Source organism: Phyllobates terribilis, unplaced genomic scaffold, assembly GCF_046119375.1.
Source record: "Phyllobates terribilis strain yellow unplaced genomic scaffold, ASM4611937v1 Scaffold_3__8_contigs__length_932513732, whole genome shotgun sequence".
Taxonomy (NCBI): domain Eukaryota; kingdom Metazoa; phylum Chordata; class Amphibia; order Anura; family Dendrobatidae; genus Phyllobates; species Phyllobates terribilis.
Genome location: NW_027362763.1, coordinates 136,415,620 through 136,439,082, shown reverse-complemented (window position 1 = coordinate 136,439,082; position 23,463 = coordinate 136,415,620). Strand labels below are relative to the sequence as shown.

The 23,463-nt window shown below is 41.2% G+C and overlaps 1 protein-coding gene across 5 annotated transcripts in view; it reads left to right on the top strand.

Moving 5' to 3' along the window:
• LPIN1 (lipin 1) overlaps positions 1–14,040 on the top strand; it is a 119,851-nt gene extending 105,811 nt beyond the window's left edge. For all 5 annotated transcript variants that reach the window (XM_073674146.1, XM_073674145.1, XM_073674143.1 and 2 more), the window contains one exon: positions 7,319–14,040. In XM_073674146.1, coding sequence (XP_073530247.1) covers positions 7,319–7,478 — 160 coding nt within the window. In that variant the 3' untranslated portion in view covers positions 7,479–14,040. The remainder of the gene's footprint in view (positions 1–7,318) is intronic.
• The last annotated feature ends 9,423 nt before the right edge of the window (positions 14,041–23,463 follow it).

The following is a 23,463-nucleotide window of genomic DNA, read 5'->3' as shown; positions in this document are numbered from 1 at the left end:
ACCCGGGTGTAGAGGAGAGGAGAGTCTCCTCCACACCCAGGTACCATAAAAAAAAGAATAAAATAAAAAATAAAGATTATATTCACCTTCCGACGGCCCCCGGACTCCTTCTCTTCGCTTGCTCACAGATCGCGCAGGACTGAAGGACCTGCGCTGACGTCACAGTCATGTAACGGCAGGTCTTTTCAGTACCGCGGTCTGACGGCAGCCAGCACATGAGCGCTGCAAGTCTTGGGGGCCATCGGAAGGTAAGTGTTAGTTTATTTTTTTATTTTTAACCACTCTCTCGGGTCACACTATATAAATCCATGCCGTTTGCATGGATTTATATAGTGTGACCTAGTTGTCACAAGCACTTTCCAAGTGATGCTAATCGCTTGGAAAGCGCTTGTAAATCCGCATGCGGAAATGTCAGTGAATAATGCTTCATTTCCGCATGTCCCTGACAGGAAAACGCATGTACAATCCGTATGCGGTTTTTTCTGCCAGGGAGATGCAGAAACGCTCAGGAAAAAATCCTGAGCATTTCTGCATCGTGGGCACATGGTTTTAAAATTTTTTTTTAAGGCTATGTGTTTTTTATTTCATTTTACTTTATTCTGGTCAAGTATTTATTTAAAAAGTGCCGACAACTTTACTATGCGGTTAGTAATGGGGGCGTCTTATAGACGCCCTCCATTACTAACCTAGGCTTCACGTCAGCCGCCAATACGAAGCTGATGTGAACCCCAACTCCATTACCTCACTCGCCACCAGTACAGGGCAGTGGGAAGAGTGGAGGCTAAGCACCAGATTTGGCGCATCTTATGGATGCGCCATTTCTGGGACAGCTGAGGAGTGACATTAATAGCTGCAGAGGGGGCTAGTATCCATGGGCCCTTCCCTGGCTATTAATATCAGCCCGCAGCTGTCTGTTTAGCTTTTTTTGGTTAGATTTTATAGGGGACCCTACGTTAATTTTTAGGTTCTGTGCCCACGATCCGGACGTAGCAGCTATTTGAACGCATAAAATCCAAAATGCTGCGTTCTATTGAACGCAGGTAAATCCACATGTGCTCACTGAACCATGCGGATATACTGCATTGTATACTTTCTAGTGGTCAAATTTCTGTTGCGGAGACTAGCGACTCCACAAGAGAATTTGACATGCTGCGGTCCTGAAAGACGCACTGCATGTCAGTGTCCACGGGTGATCCGCAGCCTCTGATGCACGCATAGTGGATATGGGATTTCTAGAGATCGCATCCACTATGCTGTAACATCTAGATACTGCGGGTTTGACACACTATATACATGCAGCATCAAACCTGCAGCGGCTCCTGATAGTGGCCATGTCAATTTCTGTAGCGGACACGCTTGTCTACACTACAGATTTTGACCGATTGAAGTGTCATTATATGCTGTGGATTCACATTTACCGACAACAAAACTGCGGCATTAGAACACAGCACTTTGGATGCAACAAAAATATGCTGCGTCCAAAGCGCTGCTTGTTGCTGTTCGTGGGGACGTAGCGGCTAACAAAACAGCTGTGAGCTGTTATTAATGGCCAGGGACCATGTTTGCATAGTGGCACCTTCCTAGCCTAAAAATAGCAGCTCACAGCTGCCACAGAAATTACATGAATGGAAATGCTAATGAAGATTGAGTGAATGGGATCAGCTGACACCTAGCTCTTTTGTTTGGTGATGACAATGTGTCAGTCAGACCCTTTTATCACCAAAGTAAAGTAAAGAGTTAAATTAACACACAGACACAGAGTAAACACTTTATTTGAAATTCAACAGACACATTCTTTAATCATTTAAATTAACCAATATACTCACCCCAGTTCTGACGGTAATCCAAAAAGCAATGTCCCACCAAATAACTTTATTTAGCTCCAAAAAGCATTCATTGATGTACAAAAACGCATCAAAAGCACGTCAAAACCACGCTGATTTTCCGCAGCGTTTTTCCTGCCAAGGAGATGCAGAAACGCTCAGGAAATTTATGCTTCAAATCCTGAACGTGCACACACAGCCTTATATAGATCATAAAGTACACTCTGTGTTATGGCCTCCTACAAAAAATGTTTGTAAAAGTAAAAAAAAAATCCCCTTTTTTCTTCTCTACAGACCTCTACTGAAATATACATTCCACTAAAGGGGAATATATCATGTTTATATTTACATTTTTAAATTAATGGTATTTTAGATGAACGCATGATTTTTTTTTCTGCAAATTCTGAAAAAAAAAACTCAATCTTTCATAAATAAAATGCAATAAAAAGAGAGTTTTTGATCATATATTTAATCATCTGTCCTAATACTAAGATTTGATCAATTGTCAATGGAATGCAAAAATAGTGGAAATCGAATTAGCACACAGATTCATTAATTACTGTACTTTCACAAGAATCTTTCCTCGGTAATTATCTCTGCCAGGTTATTAGAAGATGCGAAAACCTGCTGATAATATCGCTCAGTGCTCCTAATAATTATATATATATATATATATATATAATACACCTCTGAAAACTATGTGCAGTTTAATATAATGTGTTAATCACTGGTAATGTATACTTAATATTGCTTCACTATGTTTAACCTATTGTGGGCTTTTCTCTCTGCCTTTCATCAGCTGTAAGATTGTATTAACATAGTGACTGTGATGGAGTTGATCATATGGTATGTAGACATTATATTTCAAGTATTATTCCCATTGTTTACCTTCATGGTAAATCCATGGAATGTGCTCTAAATGTATAGTAGATTTGGGTCCCACTAATTGCACCAGCACCTATCTCAAGAACAGGGCCCTAATAGGGTTATTCTCAAATTGTTAGCTCTGAGCTTCTCCAGTCTCCTTACAGTCTCCTCACTTCCTGGTTTCCGCTGGGGTGGCGTTCTCCTCCTTGAGTGACAGTTCTGGTGAGTAGTAGAGCTGTAGTTATTAGTAAAACTATAAAGCTCGGCACAAGATCTGCTGTAACATGTTCTGCTATCAGTGGTTTGTTCTGGAGTGTCCTGTTATCTCTGTATTTACCCATAGAGATAACAAGGCATTTTATCAATACACTGGGGACAGTGAGAGCTGTGATGCTGGGTGCAACTGATTGTTATTGTACAGGATTGATAAGAGTAAGATTAATAACAGCAGCTCGTCAAGATCTGAAGGGAAGAAAGAGGGAAGCGAACAGCTAATTTCTGCATAGAAGTCAATAGGCTGGAAAGGGGAGACTGATGACTAAGGGGCCAGGGTCTGGGCAGACTCTTGTGGCTGAGCTTCATGGAAACCAGCTGTACACTGCAAAAGATGAAAGCTCTCATTGCAGGAGAATGATAGCAGGTAGAAAAAGCTAGTCAAAATTGCTAATTTTTTTGCAGTCTAAACAACTTAATGCAATTTAATAATGTCAGAATACCCCTTTAAACATGCTGATGTTAGTGGAAAGTTGGTCATAATTCCCATTCATTGGCATGGGAATTACAACTAACTATCGACTGATGGGAGCACACAATGAAGCCCCATTCTTGAGTTAGCTTAGGGTCCCGCATATACTATACATTTATGGCATATCCTTTTGATATACCATCAATGTATAGGATAGGAATATCACTTTAACCTTTAGTTTCAAAAATGGGTATCCTTACGTATATCTGCAACAGAGTCACGTGTGGCCAAATATGCATTAAAGAACTGCAGTATTTTATTTTCATATATGAGACCACCCAACATATCAATGCTAAAGTGCCATTTTTTGAGTATGTGTTCTTTTAGGATAAAACACGTGCCCATTTTATTAGCCAATAACTCTTGCTCATTTATTTGAATGAATCCGTGAAAAAACTGCATGCTGATGCGATCCGTGTTCCATCTGTCTTTTCGTGACTGGGAAACCTCCATTAGTTTTTTTTCCCGTTGGATACACTATTGGTAAAAACAGACACCAGACCAGTAACGGATGAAAATTGGTCTGATTTTTTTGCTTTAAAAAAAAAAAAACCAAAACCTGACATAGGATTATGAATGTAGCCCAAGTGAATAGACCCCCTTCAAAGCATCCAGGTTATTTAAAGTAGTTGGCCACTTTATTCTTATTTTCACACTTGTTAGGAACATGATTTTGCAATTTCTCCTCCTTTGTCACAGACTGCCACTTTATTCACAGGAGTTGAGTGCACAGTGTGAGGAAGGAGGAGAACCTCTAATACTCATATATCAGTAAGTCTTTGAGGAAGGAGAATAACCTGTAATACTTATATATTGGTAAGTGGTAAGTCTGTGAGAAAGGAAGAGAACCTGTAATACTTATATATTAGTAAGCGTGTGAGGAAGCACATGGAGGGCTGTGCGGCCCTCCAAAGAAATGCCACCCCACACCATTACTGACCCACTGCCAAACCAGTCATGCTGAAGGATGTTGCAGGCAGCAGATCCCTCTCCACAGCGTCTCCAGACTCTGTCACGTCTGTCACATGTGCTCAGTGTGAACCTGCTTTCATCTGTGAAGAGCACAGGGCGCCAGTGGCGACTTTGCCAATCCTGGTGTTCTGTGGCATTTCTTTGGAGGGCCGCACAGCCCTCCATGTGCTCACCAGAGGTAGCCTGACTGCCATTAGGTACCGAGATGAGATCCTCAGACCCCTTGTGAGACCATATGCTGGTGCGGTTGGCCCTGGGTTCCTCCTAATGCAGGACAATACCAGACCTCATGTGGCTGGAGTGTGTCAGCAGTTCCTGCAAGATGAAGGCATTGAAGCTATGGACTGGCCCGTCCGTTCCCCAGACCTGAATCCGATTGAGCACATCTGGGACATCATGTCTCGCTCCATCCACCAACGTCACGTTGCACCACAGAATGTCCAGGAGTTGGCGGATGCTTTAGTCCAGGTCTGGGAGGAGATCCCACTGGCGATCATCCGCAACCTCATCAGGAGCATGCCCAGGCGTTGTAGGGAGGTCATACAGGCACATGGAGACCACACACAATACTCAGCCTCATCAGGAGCATGCCCAGGTGTTGTAGGGAGGTCATACAGGCACGTGGAGGCCACACACAATGCTGAGCCTCATTTTGACTTGTTTTAAGGACATTACATCAAAGTTGGATCAGCCTGTAGTGTGTTTTTCCACTTTAATTTTGGGGGTGACTCCAAATCCAGGCCTTTATTGGTTCATAAATTTGATTTCCATTGATTATTTTTGTGTGATTTTGTTGTCAGCACATTCAACATTGTACAGAACAAAGTATTCAATGAGAATATTTCATTCATTCAGATCTAGGATGTGTTATCTGAGTGTTCCCTTTATTTTTTGATATATTACAATAGAAAAAAAATTGGCTTCAGTTGCCATATTCTGAGAACCATGTATTTATTTTTTCAGTCGATAGTTGTATCTTGCTTTTTTACGGGTCGAGCTGTAATTTTTTTGGGTTTTTTTGTTTGCTTTTTTTTTGTACCATCTTGAGGTCCGTTTGACTTTATTTTATTCCATTTGTAGTGGGAAATGGCATGACTAAATTACAACACTTCTTGGTAACAGTCTGGCCTTTATAGGAGTTACAATGTGGCAGACCTGAAGGTCTTCAGTAGTCCCCCCAGCTTTCTTGGCAATGAATACAGCATCATGTGGGAAGCTGATAACCTCACACGAGTAGCTGAACTGATTGCAGCCACGTTGAAGCCATTTTAAAAATACTGTTGTCACGCGTGAGCTGTCTGTTGCGATCAGAACTAACTCTAAGCGCAACAGTTACTTTCCGTTGACGGCTATGTAACACCTGAGCCCGCTCAATACAATCGGTGAGCAAATCCGCTGTACATGTGTAAGGAAACGGACATACTGCCCATCTTCTCCCTTGAAGAACACTCGTATTGTTGTATTGTATAATGTGAACTCTGACATGTGTTAATAGTGTTGGTATTGTGCTCTGCCCGACAGTAGGGAGAGTTAGAGTTAATGATTGGGACTAGCCCAGAGTGGGAGGGGAAAGGTGAAGGGACAGAGACAGTATTCTGTCATGACATCAGATAGGGTCCAATGAGTGTCTGAAGCAGACCTAAGATCTGGATAGTAGGCAGTACCGCATGATGTGTGTGTCCCGAAGTGAGGAAAGACCGAGATGGTAGTTAGCGTGAACTGGAGAATAGGAAAACTGACAGAAGGACTGCGTGAACAATCGGAGACGGGTCCTGGGGGAGGATGCCTCTAACAGCTGCTTTGAGTTTATAACTCAGAGGTAACAGGCCAATACGGGACAGAGAATGTGAGATGGAGAGAGTGCCCCGGGCGGGGGTTCCATGGTGTCAGTAGCAGAGAAGCTAAAGACCGGCCATACTGGCAACATAGTTCCCTTGAGGGGAAAGAAGAGGCGAAACCACGGGTTGAGGGTAGGACTCTTTCTAACTGAACTGTAGTACTGAGCTAGGCTGTGGTGAAGGAAAGTGAAACAGTGGAGATAGAGACCAAACGAATAACGAGAAAGGAATTTAAATGGTGTGAAAATACTCCATATTGTGAAGGAAACATTCCTAAAGTTGTATACCCGCTGTCTACTGTACATAATTCCCTCAAAATTATCGTTCAATAAAAAGATTATTTTTGACTGGTGGTCTCCTTCATTGAAGTCCTCAACATCTGGTCCTGGCCAACCAAAGTCATCGGTAACATGCAGCCTGCAAGGGTCAGGACACCCACCTTCATGTAATGTGCTAGGGCGTAAAAGACGAGTGGCCATGGCTACCTCCCCACGCCACATTACACATGTACGACAGATGTCGCCAGAGGGTAAAGAGGTATTCCTATCTTGGCTAGTTACACCTACCCATCAGATAAGTGATAACTTGCTGATTGCTGTTGAGTCTGTCCACTCACAACCCCACTGATCCCACAAACGCAACTGTGACATGTCTCACAAGAGTGGAGCATTGGCCATGCGTGTGCACAGCCACACTGAGATAGCCTAGTACAGTGATTTGCAAGTTATCCACTATCCTGTGCAAAAAACTAACTTGTCAAGCTGGGAGTAATTGTAATTTTTTAAGGGTTCAAACCATCGCAATTTTCTTGCAGAAACCGCGCCAGGTTTGTCCATTGGCGGGATCTGGTACTGCAGCTGAGACACATTTAGGTGACCCAAAAATGAACAGTGGAATTTCTTAAGAAAAAAAAAAAATACACTGCAATGTTTTTCTAAAATTATGCCTTTTCCTAAATTCCAGATCTTTGTAGAAGCTGCTCAACTACCTGCAATAACCAAGAGCTACTTTGGCCGGCATATACTATAGTGCTCGCCATCTTGCCATTCACTTGACATTTCTTGTCTTTTCAGCTATGTTCGGCTCTGTGAGGTGGTGGATCACGTCTTCCCGCTGTTAAGAAGAAGCCATTCCTCGGATTTCCCTTGCTCAGACACTTACAGCAATTTCACATATTGGAGAGAACCTTTACTCCCATTTGAGAACCAAGATATACACCCTACGGCTTCTTAAGGAAAATAAAAAACCTGTGCTACATCTGATACTTCTCAACGTCCTGAACTTCATCGGCTGCACAAGTCGGGGGTGGCAAAATAATTATTTTGACTTGATATATTCCAGCTGGGATTGCTTCTCCTGTTTTTCCGGGAGGTTTCTATAGAATTACGTTCTTCAGAGAAATGTATTGATTGACATGAGTAATATACGCTTTCTTTGTACATGACCGGAGGGCTGTGTGCTGCACTGTAATACAAGACTGCACCCCCCTCCTAATACACGAGGCTTCTGTGCCATCAGATCCCAACTGGGAAAAGAATCTAGGCTATGAAATCCTGCAATGTGAAGAGAGATGCAATTAATATCATCCGGCCATTGTTTTTCCCCCTGTTCTATTTCGATGTGGGGAACGACAAGCTTATTTACAATATACGGCCGTCATCGGACTGACGTCCTTGGGTATAATGCATTGAATTCTATATGGTTGCGTATAGTAGACCTATGTTAGTCAATCAAATTTACATCAAATCTTATTGCTTAGTTTATATAACTAAGGACAATTGGTGCGCTTCGGGAAATTCTGCCTAATGAACAGATTAGCGGAGATATTGGTCCTGCACATTTCTGAGGACTTGGCCATGCAGAAACTTATTACTGGATCTTCCCATAGGCAAAGATTTATCTGATATCTATACAATAATTAATAACTGTAGGGGTATGTTCACACCAAGTTTTTTTTTTTTTTGCATGGATTTTGAAGCAGTTCTGCTTTAAAATCCACATCAAAGAGTATTCGAAGCAGCTTTTGATGCCAATTTGTGAGCGTTCCCTAAGATTGATAGGGGTCTGACCACTAAGACCCACACTAAATGGTAGAATGGGAGTTCCAAGTTTCTGATCCGCTCCAAGTGCAAGAGCAATGTGCTTTTTGCATCACTCTTTGAAGGGAGCAGTAGCTATTCTTCTCAACATTGAAATCCCCAAAATTGGGATAGTTGAAAGTATTGTCAGGTGAAAACTAGTTATCACCTATCAAAGTCACAGGTGATAACTTGTCGATTGTGTGGGTTCGACCGCTGAAACCCTCACCGATTTGTAGAACAGGGATCTTTTATCCACAGAGTGGCAGTGGGCATGTTTAACCATTGCTCCATTTACCCCTATGGGGCTTCCTTGCACTGTGTTCGGCTTTTTTTTTCGGAAGCCCCGTAGAGAATGAATGGAGCAATTGGTTGGGCATTCAATCTGCCACTTCATTTTGTAACGGGGATAAAATTTCTGCCAATCGATGCAGGATAGAGGATGACTTGTTTTTTTTTCTCGATAACTCCTTTAAACCTAACCCCCAGGAATGCCCCCAAAAGTGCCACTTTTGGTATGAATCTGCATAAACCCGACCCTTTTGTGGCCATGTTCGGAGTGGGCATGCGTGCTGTAAAACTCCTTGTCATGTCGTGAAAAGATAGGGGACCAAGGTCCACTGTACTAGTGGTCAGTGGCGGCAATAACTCTTGGTATCCCCACCAACATCACATTTTTTCACTTAGTGGACCTACAAAACCAGTAATCAATGAAGTTTCATTTCCCGCTATGAAATTGTTGTGACCGGCACATATTTCACGTACAGGTCCCCGATGCACTTAAAGGGTTTTTTCCCCACGAACAAAGTTAATTTTAAAGTTCATTTTAATCAATAGATCTTGGAATAATAATTATTTCCACAATTGGATGTGTTTAAGAAAAATATCCCTGTGCTGAGATAATCTTATAAATGTGCCCCTGCTGTGTACTGTGTAATGGCTGTGTCTGACCGTACAGGGATGTAATTTGAGCATACCACATCTCCTGGGCAGGGGAGGAAGCAAAAGAGTATACAGATATTACAGCATGGGATCACAGCTGATTTTTTTTTGTGAGGTAAAACATCTGTTTTTAAAAAATGTTTTACCTCACAGAATCAGCTGTGATCCCATGCTGTCCTGTCTGTATACTCTTTTGCTTCCTCCCAGGAGCTGTGGTATGATCAGACCATGTTCCTGCACGGTCAGACACAGCCATTACACAGTACACAGCAGGGGCACATTTATAAGATTATCTCAGCACAGGGACATTTTATTTAAACACATCCAATTGTGGAACTTATTATTATTCCAAGATCTATTGATTAAAATGAACTTTGTTCGTGGGAAAACCTATTTAAGTTTCATTTGGTTTATCGCCTCCCAGAAGAAGACATTCATTGTGGTGTGTATGAATATAATAATACCATAGAATACAAAGCAAGACTGGTATTAAATGCAGTAACACATTATTATATGGCATGACGGCATACAGGGTACATCATCGTATTGGCAGCTCTCTCATTTAGGCCATCAATTCATCTGAAGCTGCAAGATGGCGCCGTTCTTTTTTTTTTTTTTTTTTTTTAACAGTACATTCAAATGGATCACACCAAAGGGATTTTATGTCTCATATAAGGAAAAAAATATATAACATAGGTGAAGAAAAGGAAAGCGCTGACAGCTTCTGCCTCAGTGAGCAGACATATTGCTATCCAGATGGTGGGCTAATTTGATAGACATTTACCTCACTGGCCCATCGGTCAGCACTTTTCAGAATCCTATCAAACCAAACTTTCAACTCCTCCTTCAGGCGTTCATAATCCATCTTAGTTTTCTAGAAACATTGCTTTATTTTTTTTTCTTGTGCAAAAATATTTTCCCCACCTCGCACTGTCGCCAGATGGCATCGCTCATTGACACACTACCTAGACAGACATAGTATGCAGGATTCCATAGGACCGGTGTGGAGTGCTATGTGGACTATTTATTCTTTCTATGAAAGAAATCCATGTGCCGCTTACATAGTAATGCAGGGTTTTTATTCACCTATATACTCATATCTATTTTTTTATTGTGTAATTGCTAAGAGGATGTATTGGGAGTGCTACCAGTGTTGTGACAGAATCTGAATAATTCGGGGAGGGGGGAAATCGCTGGGTTTACTGTGATGATCTATATTATTACTGGATGTTTTGATGTACTTAACGTACTCTGTATTAAAGCACAAAGTGAAGAAACTTTTGTGTCTTACGGATAGATTTGGGCTTAAAGGGAATCTATCAGCAGGTTTTTGCTACCTTATTTAACAGCAGCATGATGTAGACAAAAAGAAGCTGAATCTAACGATGTATTACTTAGTTTACTGGGCGATGCCAATTTGATGCAATCAGAGCTTTTAGATTTAGAATGAAGCAGAGCTGAGAAAGCTAACCCCGCCCACACCAGACTCTCCATGTACAAAGTCCATAGACAGTAAGGCGCTTAGTTGCTGAACTAGTCCGGCAATGTTGATCTCTTATTGATTAATCCTTCACAGTTAGTAAACTACAGCACACACTTTAACAAGTGACACATCCCTGAATTTTGTGTTGCAGCCCCTATCTCCTGCTGTCTTCAGATTACATAGCAAAAACCTGCTGACAGATTCCCTTTAAGTCATGTATATGAAAGCTCATTAGCTTTTAATACCAACTAGGCCTCCTTTAATAGGCTTGTTGCCCATAGCAACCAACCACAGCGCAGCTTTCATTACTCCAGAGCAGTTTTAGAAATATAAGCTGAGCCCTGATTGGTTGCTATGGGCAACAAAGCCATTTTGTCAGACAGTTTTGATAACTGAGGCCCGATTTATTTTATTGATTGTTGCTATAATAGGGAGAAAATGTGATTATAAGGTGTATTAAAACACGTGATATAATTTATAATCTAGAATTAGGCTGGGGTGTGTAGAACTGCAGGTGTCTGTGACACAATTTTGCCCATGGATAAAATTCTCCACTAAAATTATATTGTAATAGACCTTTTAATATGGGTTTGAACAAAGGGTTACGGCTTTATGAGTATTAAGACAAGAAGCCATGACTGCTCCATCTACACACCTTCCAACGTCTTATCAATCAACTGCAGTATATGGATTTATAGATGTAGGAGAGTTGAACATGTCATATAACTCTTCTGTGCAGTCACATTCACAGTTCAAGAACGGACCACGATCTTCAGACGGGCCGTGTGTCTCTTGACTTAATCTCCAAGATCCTATCCCAATATGTATTGGGTGTAGTAGTAATAATAATAATATTAGCAAATACTTTCAATTAGAAATGTAGTTTTTCTGATTCGCTCTGTATTTCCTCATGTGCAGGGCATTGCAGGACCTTAGGTATCCATGGTAATGACCACTAGCAACTAGCTAACTGTCAGTATATCAGTGGTCGTAACCATGGATACCTAAGGTCCTGCAGTGCTTGCACATGAGGAAAGAGACATAGCGAATCAGAAAAACTATACATCATTTCTAATTGGAGGTATTTGCTAATATTATTATTACACCTACTACATATTGGGATAGGATTTTGGAGATGGGAATACCCATTTAAATTCCACAGCCTATGCCAGTCTGGACATCTTGTTCCCTGCTCGGACCAAGAATGTCGGAAATATGTAACTTGCCTAACTTCTCGTATTCACTGCACCAGGGCGGACATATCATTGGTACAACCTGTGCAGTTGCACAGGGGCCCAAGAGCTTAGAAACCCATTTTGACCTCCAAAACAGGTGGAATTGTGAGATGATGAGACTGCAAAGGGCCAATAATTGTTATTGCTCAGGGGTCCTCCTCTGTCTGTGGTTGCCAGTGCACTGTACCATACAGAGGTACATGCTTCCCTGCTGCTCCCTACTGTGAAGTCGCAGACATTTCACGTGTTGCCTTATGTTTTTTTCTTACACAATGTTTGATTTGATAGAAAAGACCTTAATATGAATTTGGACGCATTTTGTGTTAGAGTTTTGTTTGGTCCCATAGTCTTATGGTTTCCCGGGAAATTCTCTTTAAAGAGTAATCATTGTTTTAATTTGCATTTCATAAGTCAATAGTTTGCATGAAAATTAAGCAAATTTGTAATACATCTTATCAGAGAAATTTGCTCCTTTCTCCTCCTGGACTGATATATCCGTGTCAATTCAGGGGTAAAATCTGTATTCCGTGAAGTTAGATTTTCCTATTACTGAGATAGAATTTTAAAAGCACCAACTGTCATCTATGAGTAGGGGAGGAGCTAGCGGAACACCGACATTCTGCTGCAAGTTCTCCTGAATTGACAGTTACAGTTCTCCATAGAATATTATGAGCATCAACTGCTATCTCCTTTCTCCGTAATGGGAAAATCTGTCTTCACTGAAGACAGATTTTACCCATGAACTGAGAATTTTGAGAATGAAAGATCAGTCCATGTTGAGAAAGAAGCAAATTTTCTGATATTATATATTATAAAGTTTCTTATTTTCAGTAATAATTTAGGAAAAAATAAATAAAATTATTAATGGTTACTCTTTATTGCCGGCATCACACATCCGACATTCATGGTCCGAGTATAGACTGGCCCCAACTTTGTCTATGAGGCTGCTAAGTCCCAGTCAGGAGACCCTCAGACTATGAATGTTGGATATATGACCCCAGCCTAAAACAACCGGGAGTTACTACTGCATTTCTGTGAAATTATAGGATATGCCCAGTGATGGTATGAGGTGTGCCAAGTGATAGTCAGCTCTTCTGCATCTAAATACTGTATATAGTTTCCTATTTAAATTCTTTTCAATACTTTTATTATTTCTACACAGTTAGTACAGCCGGGTATTTTTCTATGCAGAGCGTGCTTTGTTTCTGAATTTTTGTATTCTAAGTTTACCTTTTTGCTCTAAGGTTTATAGTTTGTTACAAATGCACTTATCTACTCACCCAGTGAAGCTTTTCTATGGCTCTAAGCTGCTGTAGAGTTTTTGGGTCTGCACTTGATTGATTTAGGTTGTGCTCCTTTAAAGCCAGCCATGCACCTTGTGATACTGACTGCCAAAATCATAGGGAAATCTAAAATGAGAGAAATGACATAAGTGGCAGTGGAGAGATCTCGAATGTAATTGAACTATTTGTTTAAAAGGTTTTTCTTACATATCCATAGAGTGGGTAATACATGTCCTATCGATGGTGGGGCCTCGTCTCTGGGACCCCTACAGGCCCTCCCGTTTCTACTCGCCGCACGCCTGCAGTGCGGAGGGGTTTTTCTTATATTCACACAGGGTGGGTAAATAGGAATTAAATGAAATTGTGGGACATCCCTGATTGTGGAAGTTTTTGAGGGAGACAAAAGGCAGGTTCTTGTTTTGGCATTTTGCACTGCATTTGGAAAATTGTGTCAAAAACAGCTCAAAACTGCTAAATGTTAATTGAAGGTAATATGGATACAAGGAGTGATGTATTAAAAATTTCCTCCCACCTCTGACCAGAACCTAAATGCTTGTAGTGCAAAATATAAGGGTAATATGGTGATTTTTAGACTCTGACGACAGATATCTGTAAATCGTAAGTTCTTCTAGCAGATCTGTACTCCAGCTAAATTTGAAATTGAACGTCCATGAAATACAATGTGAAAGGTATGTACACTTCTGCAATCACCTTTTTTTTTTCAATTCTGAATGAAAAAGATACAATAATAAAACAACTTTGCAAAATCAAAAATATTCGATTTTTTTGTGTATGCAGCTTGTCTACAGCTTCTGCTGCTTCACTACATCTTCTCTTTCTTCTGGTAAGTTAGGACTCATGCACACATCAGTTATTTTCTTGTATGAACAAGTATTTTTGATCACATTTTGGTCAGTTTCATTAGGTTTTGGGTTTGTTCGCACAGCAGTAACACTGCATTCAGGCACCTGTTACTTGGCCCCTTCGGGGCTCCTGTCCGGATCCCCCGTACAGTATTCGGATGTATGCGCCGACAGGGCCATAGACTGTAATGGTGCAGGCAGAGAGAACATGCGCTCTGCTGTGCATCATTTTCGGGACTGTACGCTTACTGGAGGCGGACACTCAGATGTACTAGACTATGCCAAGTTTGATCCAATACTCAGATCAACATCAGACATGTCTCCACAATTTTATATAGACCACACAGTCCGTAAAAAAGTCACGGACAGGTGAACCATCATAGCCCATCATAGGTATGAGTGCCATCTGTGAAAAACACGGACAGCACTTGTATGTGATAAACGGAGCCCTTAGGCTGATTTCTAGGACAATGATGATATGGTCTCCTGACCTTAATTGAACAGTCTCAGAAGACCCACAGCTAGCCCATACTCAGACTATGGTGCATGAGTGAAAACTGCCTCATCAAGAAGGAGGATTGGGGCAGGTGAAAACTGACGTGTGAATGAGTCCTTAGGCTGATTTCTAGGACAGTGATGATATGGACTGGCCACCTAGTCTCCTAACCTTAACGGGCTCAGAGGAGACCCACGGCTAGCCCATACTCAGACTGTGATACATGAGTGAAAACGGCCTTATCAAGAAGGAGGATTGGGGCAGATGAAAGGGAGTAAAACATATTTTTAGGATCAGGGATTGTTTGTAGACTAAGACACGCATGTCTGCATATGAGCTGTATACGCAAATTTATGGGATGTTTTTTATTTGCATTAATAACATTGATTTCAAAAGTGTACCTACCCTTTAATAATATAAAACAGTGAAGGTTGTCCATCTTATCAGTAAAGTGGTAGCCAAAATCTCATTAATTTAAATATTCTCAAATTCAATGACTGCAAAATCTTCATAGATGCAACATTGTATAGTTCCCCTGGACTTTAAAAAGTCCCCATGTGAGTAGTGGTTTATTTTGAATAATAAGTCGCTGACTTTACAATTGTTGTAACTATGTATTTGGAGTATTCAGTGCAGATCACATTTGTGTGTAGGCTGTGTGAGAATAATAATGCAATAAATGAAATTGGTTGCAAAATGATGTTTTTCTTCTTATTTCTTCAATCTTATGCAGGTAACCTGATCACTTATGTATTGGATTAGAAAAACACAATCACTGCATCACTCCACTCCACAGACTATATCTGATATTGCAGCCTTGCCCCAACTCGCACTGGTGTTGTTCCTGGAGCCTTTAATGAATCAGATTTTTGGTTATAGCTTACCTCTCTTTAAAAAAACACATCTAAACTGTTCTGAATTCTTGAAGGATAAATTTGTATTATCTTTTAGTTTATTAGATGGAGACAAATCCAACAGAGCTGGCTGATACTGAGCAGAATCAAGCAGCTTGCAGTGTATTGTTATTGTTATGATCTGCAACAAGTACTAAGGAAAGATAGGGGAGAGCTGTCCCTACAGTAAGACTAAGCTGAATCCCTACGATGTAGCGGGCTGCCTGTTCCTAGTGAACAGACCCGCATTTGTCCTCAGCTAGTCTGAACGAAGACCTATAGCATAAGGAGAGGGGTCCCTAAAAGAACTACGGACTGGGACAAAACTGGGACACCTCCTAAACAGAGAAGTTGTTGCAGAACACAAAAAGACAAACTGACAAAAAGGTACTAGAGGTCCCAGAAGGACCAAGCAAACTGACAGAGAAAGGCACCGAAGCACCTGGCTAGAGAAACAGTCAAACACTGAAGTCCAGCACAGCCAAAAGGGTGGAGCTGGAATATAAAGGCAGATGGTCACGTGACCGCAAAACACAAGATGGAAAAAAACAAACAGGAGGGTTCTAACAGTTATACCTGCAGAAGAAAGATGGCAACTTTTTTTTTAATTAAAATCAATTTCAGAAATGTTTTATTACATAATACATACTATGTACTAAAATGACAATGGAAAGGCATCCATAGCCTTTGAAGGCATTGTCCATTACTTTTACATAATTTGATAATGGACCTATATCAGTGCTCTTTCATACTGCTGCTGTTTTCTTCGGTGGTCTCCTGGCTCCTCTGCTGGCAGTGGAACTGATTGGCTGCAGCATTAATGTTCCGTCTGAGCGGGGAGAGACAGTCTCTTGGCCCTCCCCTCTCAGATGGCATATAACTGCTGCAGCGAATTAGTGGAGGAGTGGTGGGGTTCGGTATGTACTGCATGTGGTTTTTGTTTTTTTATTTGTTTTTTTATCTTAGCACCATGGACTCATTTTAAAACTAAGTAAAATTAATGGAAAATTCTTCAAAGGTTATACACACCAGCAACAGCATGTGGGAGCAGTGGAGATCCAGTAGGGGAGTACAATGGAAATAAAAATGATACACACCTCTGTTAAAATGCCAGGTTTTTGTAATGTAAAAAAAAATCATACCAAGAAGAACAATTTCTGAACTTTTTCCATCTATAATGTTATCTATAATCTGTACAAATCCATTGAGAAACAATCACATTTAAACTCATGTTAAATAGTAGTCAGTATACAGCTGTCACGCTTTAATGATTCTGACTAACCCCATATAAAGTTTTGCTGTTCTGGTTGGATTCTCCTGACATTTTCTTAGTTGCATTTTCTGCTAAATACGTGGTCTGTAAACAGCTTACAACACAGCAAAGGGATTTATCATTGTTGAAAGTTATAAGTCAGGAGAAGGGTACAGAAAAAGTTCCAAGGCATTAGATATACCATGGAACACTGTGAAGACGTCATCAAGAAGCATCTTAAATTTGTCACAACTTTGATACTGCTTAGAACTGGATGTTCCCCAAATATTTATGAAAAAACATAAGAAAATTAATCTAAGAGGCCTACTGCAACATTAAAGGAGCTGCAGGAATGTCTGGCAAATACTAGTTGTGCACTGCATATCAACACAATCTCCTGTATTATTGATATTTCTAGCCTTTGGTGTAGTGCGGCAAGCCTTTTCTTACAGAGAAAACATCCAAGGCCAAAACCTACATCAAGTCTTCCAAAGCATTTGGGAAAACATGGTCTGGTGAGACCATGGTTGTACTATTTGCCCAAACTTTCAAATAGTATGTTTGGTGCAAACAAAGCCAACACTGCTCATCACCATAAGAACACCATACCCAGAGTGAAGCATGGTGGAGGCAGCATTATGCTTTGGGGCTATTTTTCAGCAGATGGCACTGGTGCATTAGTCAAGATGGCAGGAAATATGAATATTTCCAAATATCAGTCAATCTTGAATCGAAACTTTCAGGCCTCTGTTAAAAAGCTGAATCTGAAAAGGATTTTCACCTTTCAGTATGACAACACCCCTAAGCACACCTCTAAATCAACAAAAGTATGGCTTCTCCAAAAGAAGATCACATTTTTAGAATGGCCCAGACCTGAATCGAATTGAAAATCTGTTGGTTGACCTGAAGACAGTGATGTACACAGAAGATGCCCTTGCAATCTGACAGATTTGGATTGTTACTGCAAGGAACACTGGGCCAAGATTGCTAATTCTAGATGTGCCATGCTGATAGACTCCTACCCAAAAAGACTGAATGCTGCCATAAATTCAAAGTGTTAGTTTAAGGATTTGCAGATATACGCAATCCCATTATTTTAATTTTCTTTTTCTTTTTCCAAAAAAAAGTGATTTGTTTATATTTCAGTTGGATTCTACAGATTATGGGTGACATTAAAGGTGGAAAAAAGTTCTGAAAATAAAATCGCGGAGACATGTCTGATTTTGATCCGAGGGTCGCATCAAAATCAGCATTGCAAGTCTATGACTCTGTGAAAAAAATCGAACTGGACTCGTATGATGTCCGAATATGCTCCAATTTTCACAGACTGTCAGAAATGAGAAGGTGGAGAAACTTTTTTTTTTCTCCATGTATGAGAAAAACTGAGGGCCGCACGCTGATCAAACTGATCAGAAGCTGATGAAAATAATTGTTCCGTTTTTTTCTTGCATGTGGGAAAAACCGACCATGGAATGAGGTCTCAATTGTTGCAAAGAGCCGCAGAATGCAGTTGACAGAGTTTTCCATTATAACATTGAATTGCGGAGTACAACGCCATATTGGCTAGATCCCAAACACCAAATCTGTACATTTTTCACCCACATATATTCTGGCATCTTTTGACATGTCGGGTGAAACCCCAAAATGATCCAACCCATTGCACATCCCCCCACATAATAAGCTACCAATATTCTAGTCTTCATTATCTTTACGCAGCATCAGGGAAGAGTCAGATGACTGTATAACTCGGACGAGGATCACAACACAATGCTCGGACTGGCCGTTGGCTCTCCCGACCCGAGTGTGACAGCCGCATAGAAATGCATGGAGTCACGCTTGGGTCGGGAGAGCCGCCAGCCAGTCCGAGTATTGCATTGCGATTCTCATCCGAGTTACACGGCCGTCTGACTCTTCCCTAAGGAGAGTGAATTGCACTTTTCCTCTCGACTGGCTGTCATTGACCCCCTGCCTTCTCATTTAAACCCTACTCTTCAACTAGTCCCAACCTCCTTTAAAGAGATCTATCTCTATTACGGTCCTTCCGAAACCCATCATGCTGGCCTGTATTGCCTAAATTCTGTACTTATATGAGTGCAATGTGGATGCATATTCCAACCCGAGCTCAGTGCACAGAACACCAATCACACTATGGTTTTATTACCCTCAATGCTTCACTGACAAATGACTTCATATAGTATGGTAGAAAAGGGATATACATAATTTACAAAGCAAAATTAAAGTCTCTACCCCTGTGTGCTGTCATATGAATTTTGCAGAATTGCATATCTGTGCTACTTCTCCATCCCAGCGGCGTATTGCAAGACAATGAAAAATAGATTGTGCAGGAGATGAATGAGAAATAAATGTTGCGCTGATCACTGTAAATAGGAATAATTGTCAGATGATGTCAGGAATAATTCATGATTGTGTGTGGTTTATGCATATATATATTATAAATACACTATAGTTAAATATATCACAATGTGCCAAAAGATCCACTCGGCTCTTCTGCATTTGTGTATATTTATACACTCTTCAAAATCATTAAGCGAACACTTGCACATCACAATGTAGTCCCAAGTCCATTAATCTTCAGGAATACTATTCTGTCCAGTTAGTCCAAATTCTGATGTCCATGAAACATGGTCCCTGTATGGAACGGGATGTACAGGCTGGCCATGGGTCTCCGATCTTGAACTCTACAGCTTCATATAATTGCCTGTTGGGAGACCGACAGCCAGCCCTTATATCACGGTCCATACACGGATCATGTTTCATGGATGTCAGAATTTGTCCTTAGGAAACATAAGCGATTACGAATCATCTTCACTGGTTTTGGTTCAAATGAAAGTGACAACAAGTGCCATCAAGAGGCAACAGTAGGACAACCCCCAAATAGGGAAGGGTTTTGCTGCTGTTGGCTACAGACAATACCTTTCTCCGTCTTGACTGCTTTTTCTATAGTTTTGCTTGTGTCTTTGTCACTGCTGGTAGCATGAGCCAATACCCGCAGGTTGCAAAGGTAGTCCAGTTCATCCAGGGTGGTTCATCGATATTTGCCATTGCAGGATGGTTTCCTGTTGTTTCCCAGTCTGAAGAGTCTGGAGTAAATTTCATCAAACAAGGAGAGCTGGACAGGAACATAGAAGGACATCAATTCATCAGCAGAACCAATATCTGCTCCTTTGTGAGAGGAGGAACAGCAGGGGAACTGTTAGAACCCTCCAAAATGACCTGAATCCAATTGAGAACCTCTAAGACATTATGTAATAGTGGATCGGACGCCACCATATTGTGCAACAGACTGCCCAGGAGCTGACTGATGCCCTGATCCAGATCTAGGAGGAGATTTGTGCAGCAGATGCTTGACACATCATGCTTACTTTTGAAATTGGGAGATATCCAGCAGTGCCATCAGCTCAGAACAAGCAGGAACGAGTGGGACCCAGCTACACTCATATACTGTTGGGAGAAGTCTGGCCAGAGTTTGTCTCAATGGAAAAATTGTAGCCAAAAGGATGTATCTTCAACGGCCATGTGACTCAACTATACAGAAAAACATAGAAACTGGGGTGCCGAAAAATGGCTGCAGGTTATCTCGACTGAAATGTGAAACATTTGGCTTTGACAAAAGCAGTTCAAAGGGCTGGAGAGCAGTACAATAATGAGTGTCTTCAGGCAACAGTGAGGCATGGTGTAGGCTCCTTGCAAATTTTGGACTGCATTTTAGCAAGTAGAGCTGGGGATTTCATTAGGATTATTAAAGTCCTCAATGCTGAGAAATACGGGCAGATGTTTATTCATCAGGGAGGCGTCTGGCTCCAAATTTATTCTGCAGCAGGACAACGACCTTAAACATACAGTCAAAGGTCATTAATAACGATCTTCAGCGTAAAGAAGAACAAGGAGTCCTGGAAGTGATGATTTCACCCCACAAAGCCCTGGTCTCAGCATCATACAGTCTGTGTGGAGCTACTGTACATGAAAAGACGAATTTGCACAAGTGACATTCACAGAGGATCTGTGGTTAGTTCTCCAAGATGTTTGGAACAACCTTCCTGCTGGGATCCTTCAAAAATTGTTCAAGTGTACTTAGAAGAATTGATGCTGTTTTGAAGGCAGAGGGCAATCACATGAAATATTGATCTGATTTAGATTTTTCTTTTGTTCATTCACTTTGCATTTTGTTAATTGATCAAAAATAAACTATTAATGCTTCAATTTTTTAAAGCATTCTTGATTTGCCACATTTCTTCCACATCTACCTACAATCTTTGCACAGTAGTGTATATCAACCATTTTATTCATCATCACAACATGGAGAATAACAGGAGGAGCTCCGACATGAACCAGAACTGAGAGCTTACACAATACAGTATTGAAGCAGTTGTCTATAACTTTTTGATTGATGACCCATCCTTAGTATAGGTCATCAATGTCTGATCAGCAGGGGTGAGGCACCCCGACAATCAGCTGTTAATGGAGTCAACGCCGGCTGCCGGCTGGAAGTACTCACTTGCTGAGCTGGCCGTCTTCTGTTTGTGGCCACCACAGGGTACTGCACATCCGCCTCCTATTCAAATCAATGGGAGGCGGATGTGCAGTACCCTGCGGCGGTATGGATACCTAAGGTTCTGCAATGCCTGCACACGAAGAAAGAGACATAGTGAATCAGAAAAACTATACTACATTTCTAATTGGAGGTATTTGCTAATATTATTATTATTACACCAACTACATATTGGGATAGAATCTTGGAGATGGGAATGGAGATGGGAATAACCCTTTAAGTCTACAGTGGCCATTGAAACCCATATATGTCTAACCGCCAACATGCTGTGGTCACTATTAACTGCAGCATCTAAGGGGTTGAATTATTAGAATTGAAGAAGAGTCTGATATCGACCATTTTTGCAGGGTGTCAGTTTGAGAGGTCGCGTTCAAGTGCTGCACATGGACAGCAGACAACTTTAAGCTTCACGCATGTCATATACAATGTATATATGGCACAGGGTGGAAAGGGTTTTTAAAAGTAGACAACCTCTTTGAGTCTTAACAGCAGCATCTTTTGTGCATTGTGATAGTCTTGAGAGTTATATTAGCGCAGTATTTTGTCCTATGTAAGACCAAAGTTGAAACTCTGATATCAAAATGGGAAATATTTGCTAATATAAGAGTACAACCAAGACGTATAGTGTGTGTTCCTTAATATGGCACACGTCAATGGAGTATGTATATATTATTCAAATACGAGACACACAAAACAATCCATGGAATGCCAGAATCTATTTATCGACGTAGGAAATCCAATGTGCCTTGCGTTGCCTTTAATGAGTTTTACAAGCAAGTGGTCTCTTCCTGTGACTCATTCTGTTTTCTGAACCGGAGATTGTGGTTTTAAGTTTCACATTGGAAATCAACCACTACGTCTGTATTATTTTTCTTCCCTCTCTGCAGTAATCAGGCACAGAGAGCTGAAAATAAAAATCCATCTCCTCGTCAGGGAGATTTTAGATAAACACATGATTATTGCGTCTATGCATTTCCCCGTGCACCATTCTCCGAAGATTCAAGGTCAAAGTTCCAGCCTCTTTATTCATAAGGACAGACATAGTGGCGGGTTGCAGCTTTCATCTGTGTCACTTATTATATGTAATCAAGCCAGAATTTGTTACAAGGAGAGGTGGCATATTAATGGAAAATTTGTACTACTGTTTTTTTTTCAAAATACAACATACACCAGTGAGCTATGGCATTAAACCAGAGAAAAAGCTTTGACCTGCCAAGGCATGATGATGGTACACAAGGCCTGTGGCAGAACCCAATGAACCAAATCAAATGCAGGGCTTCCTGTACCCAAGAGCCCCACATGGATCTTGTGTGCATGGCATGCAGTGGCGTACATAGAAATATTAGGGCTCCATAGCAAAAGTCCTAATTGCACTCCCCTTCCACATGCCCTATTCAAAAAATAAATTTGGCAGAGTAGGCGAGGTCATACCTCCCAACTTTTAAAATCAGGGAGAGGGACATGTATTGCAGCCTATGCAAAGTACATTAATTATGCCAATACTGAAGCCCCTTAGTGTTTTCACCCATTACTGTACCTCTTCTGTGGCCCTTATAGAGTATAATGCACTAAAAAATGCCCCGCATACTGCAGGATAGCCCACAGTGAATTCCCCCCAAAGCCCCACTTCATGCACTTTATGATGACACCACAGTGCCTTCAGCAAAGTATGATGCTGCCACAGTAACTGTAATACAGTAGTATTCCTCCCACAGCATGATGCCCCTAAAGTGCCCCCACACAATATTATGGCACCACAGCTCCCCTATTTATAGCATGGAGGCCTGAAGGCCTCCTATGCACAGTATGATGGTCCCCACAGCCTCCACATGAAATATGATGTCACCTACAGCCCCAACATGCAATAAGAGGGCCCCCACAACACTCTACATAGTATGAGGGCTCCCACACACAAAATGATGTCCCCCACAGATCCGACAGGCAGTATGAGGGACCCCTCACACACTATATCACCCGCCGCCCCTCACAAAGTAAGAGGGTCCCCACAACACTCTACATAGTATGAGGGCTTCCACATACAAAATGTTGTCCCCCATAGATCTGACAGGCAGTATGAGGGACCCCTCACACACTATATCACCCACAGCCCAACACACATTAAG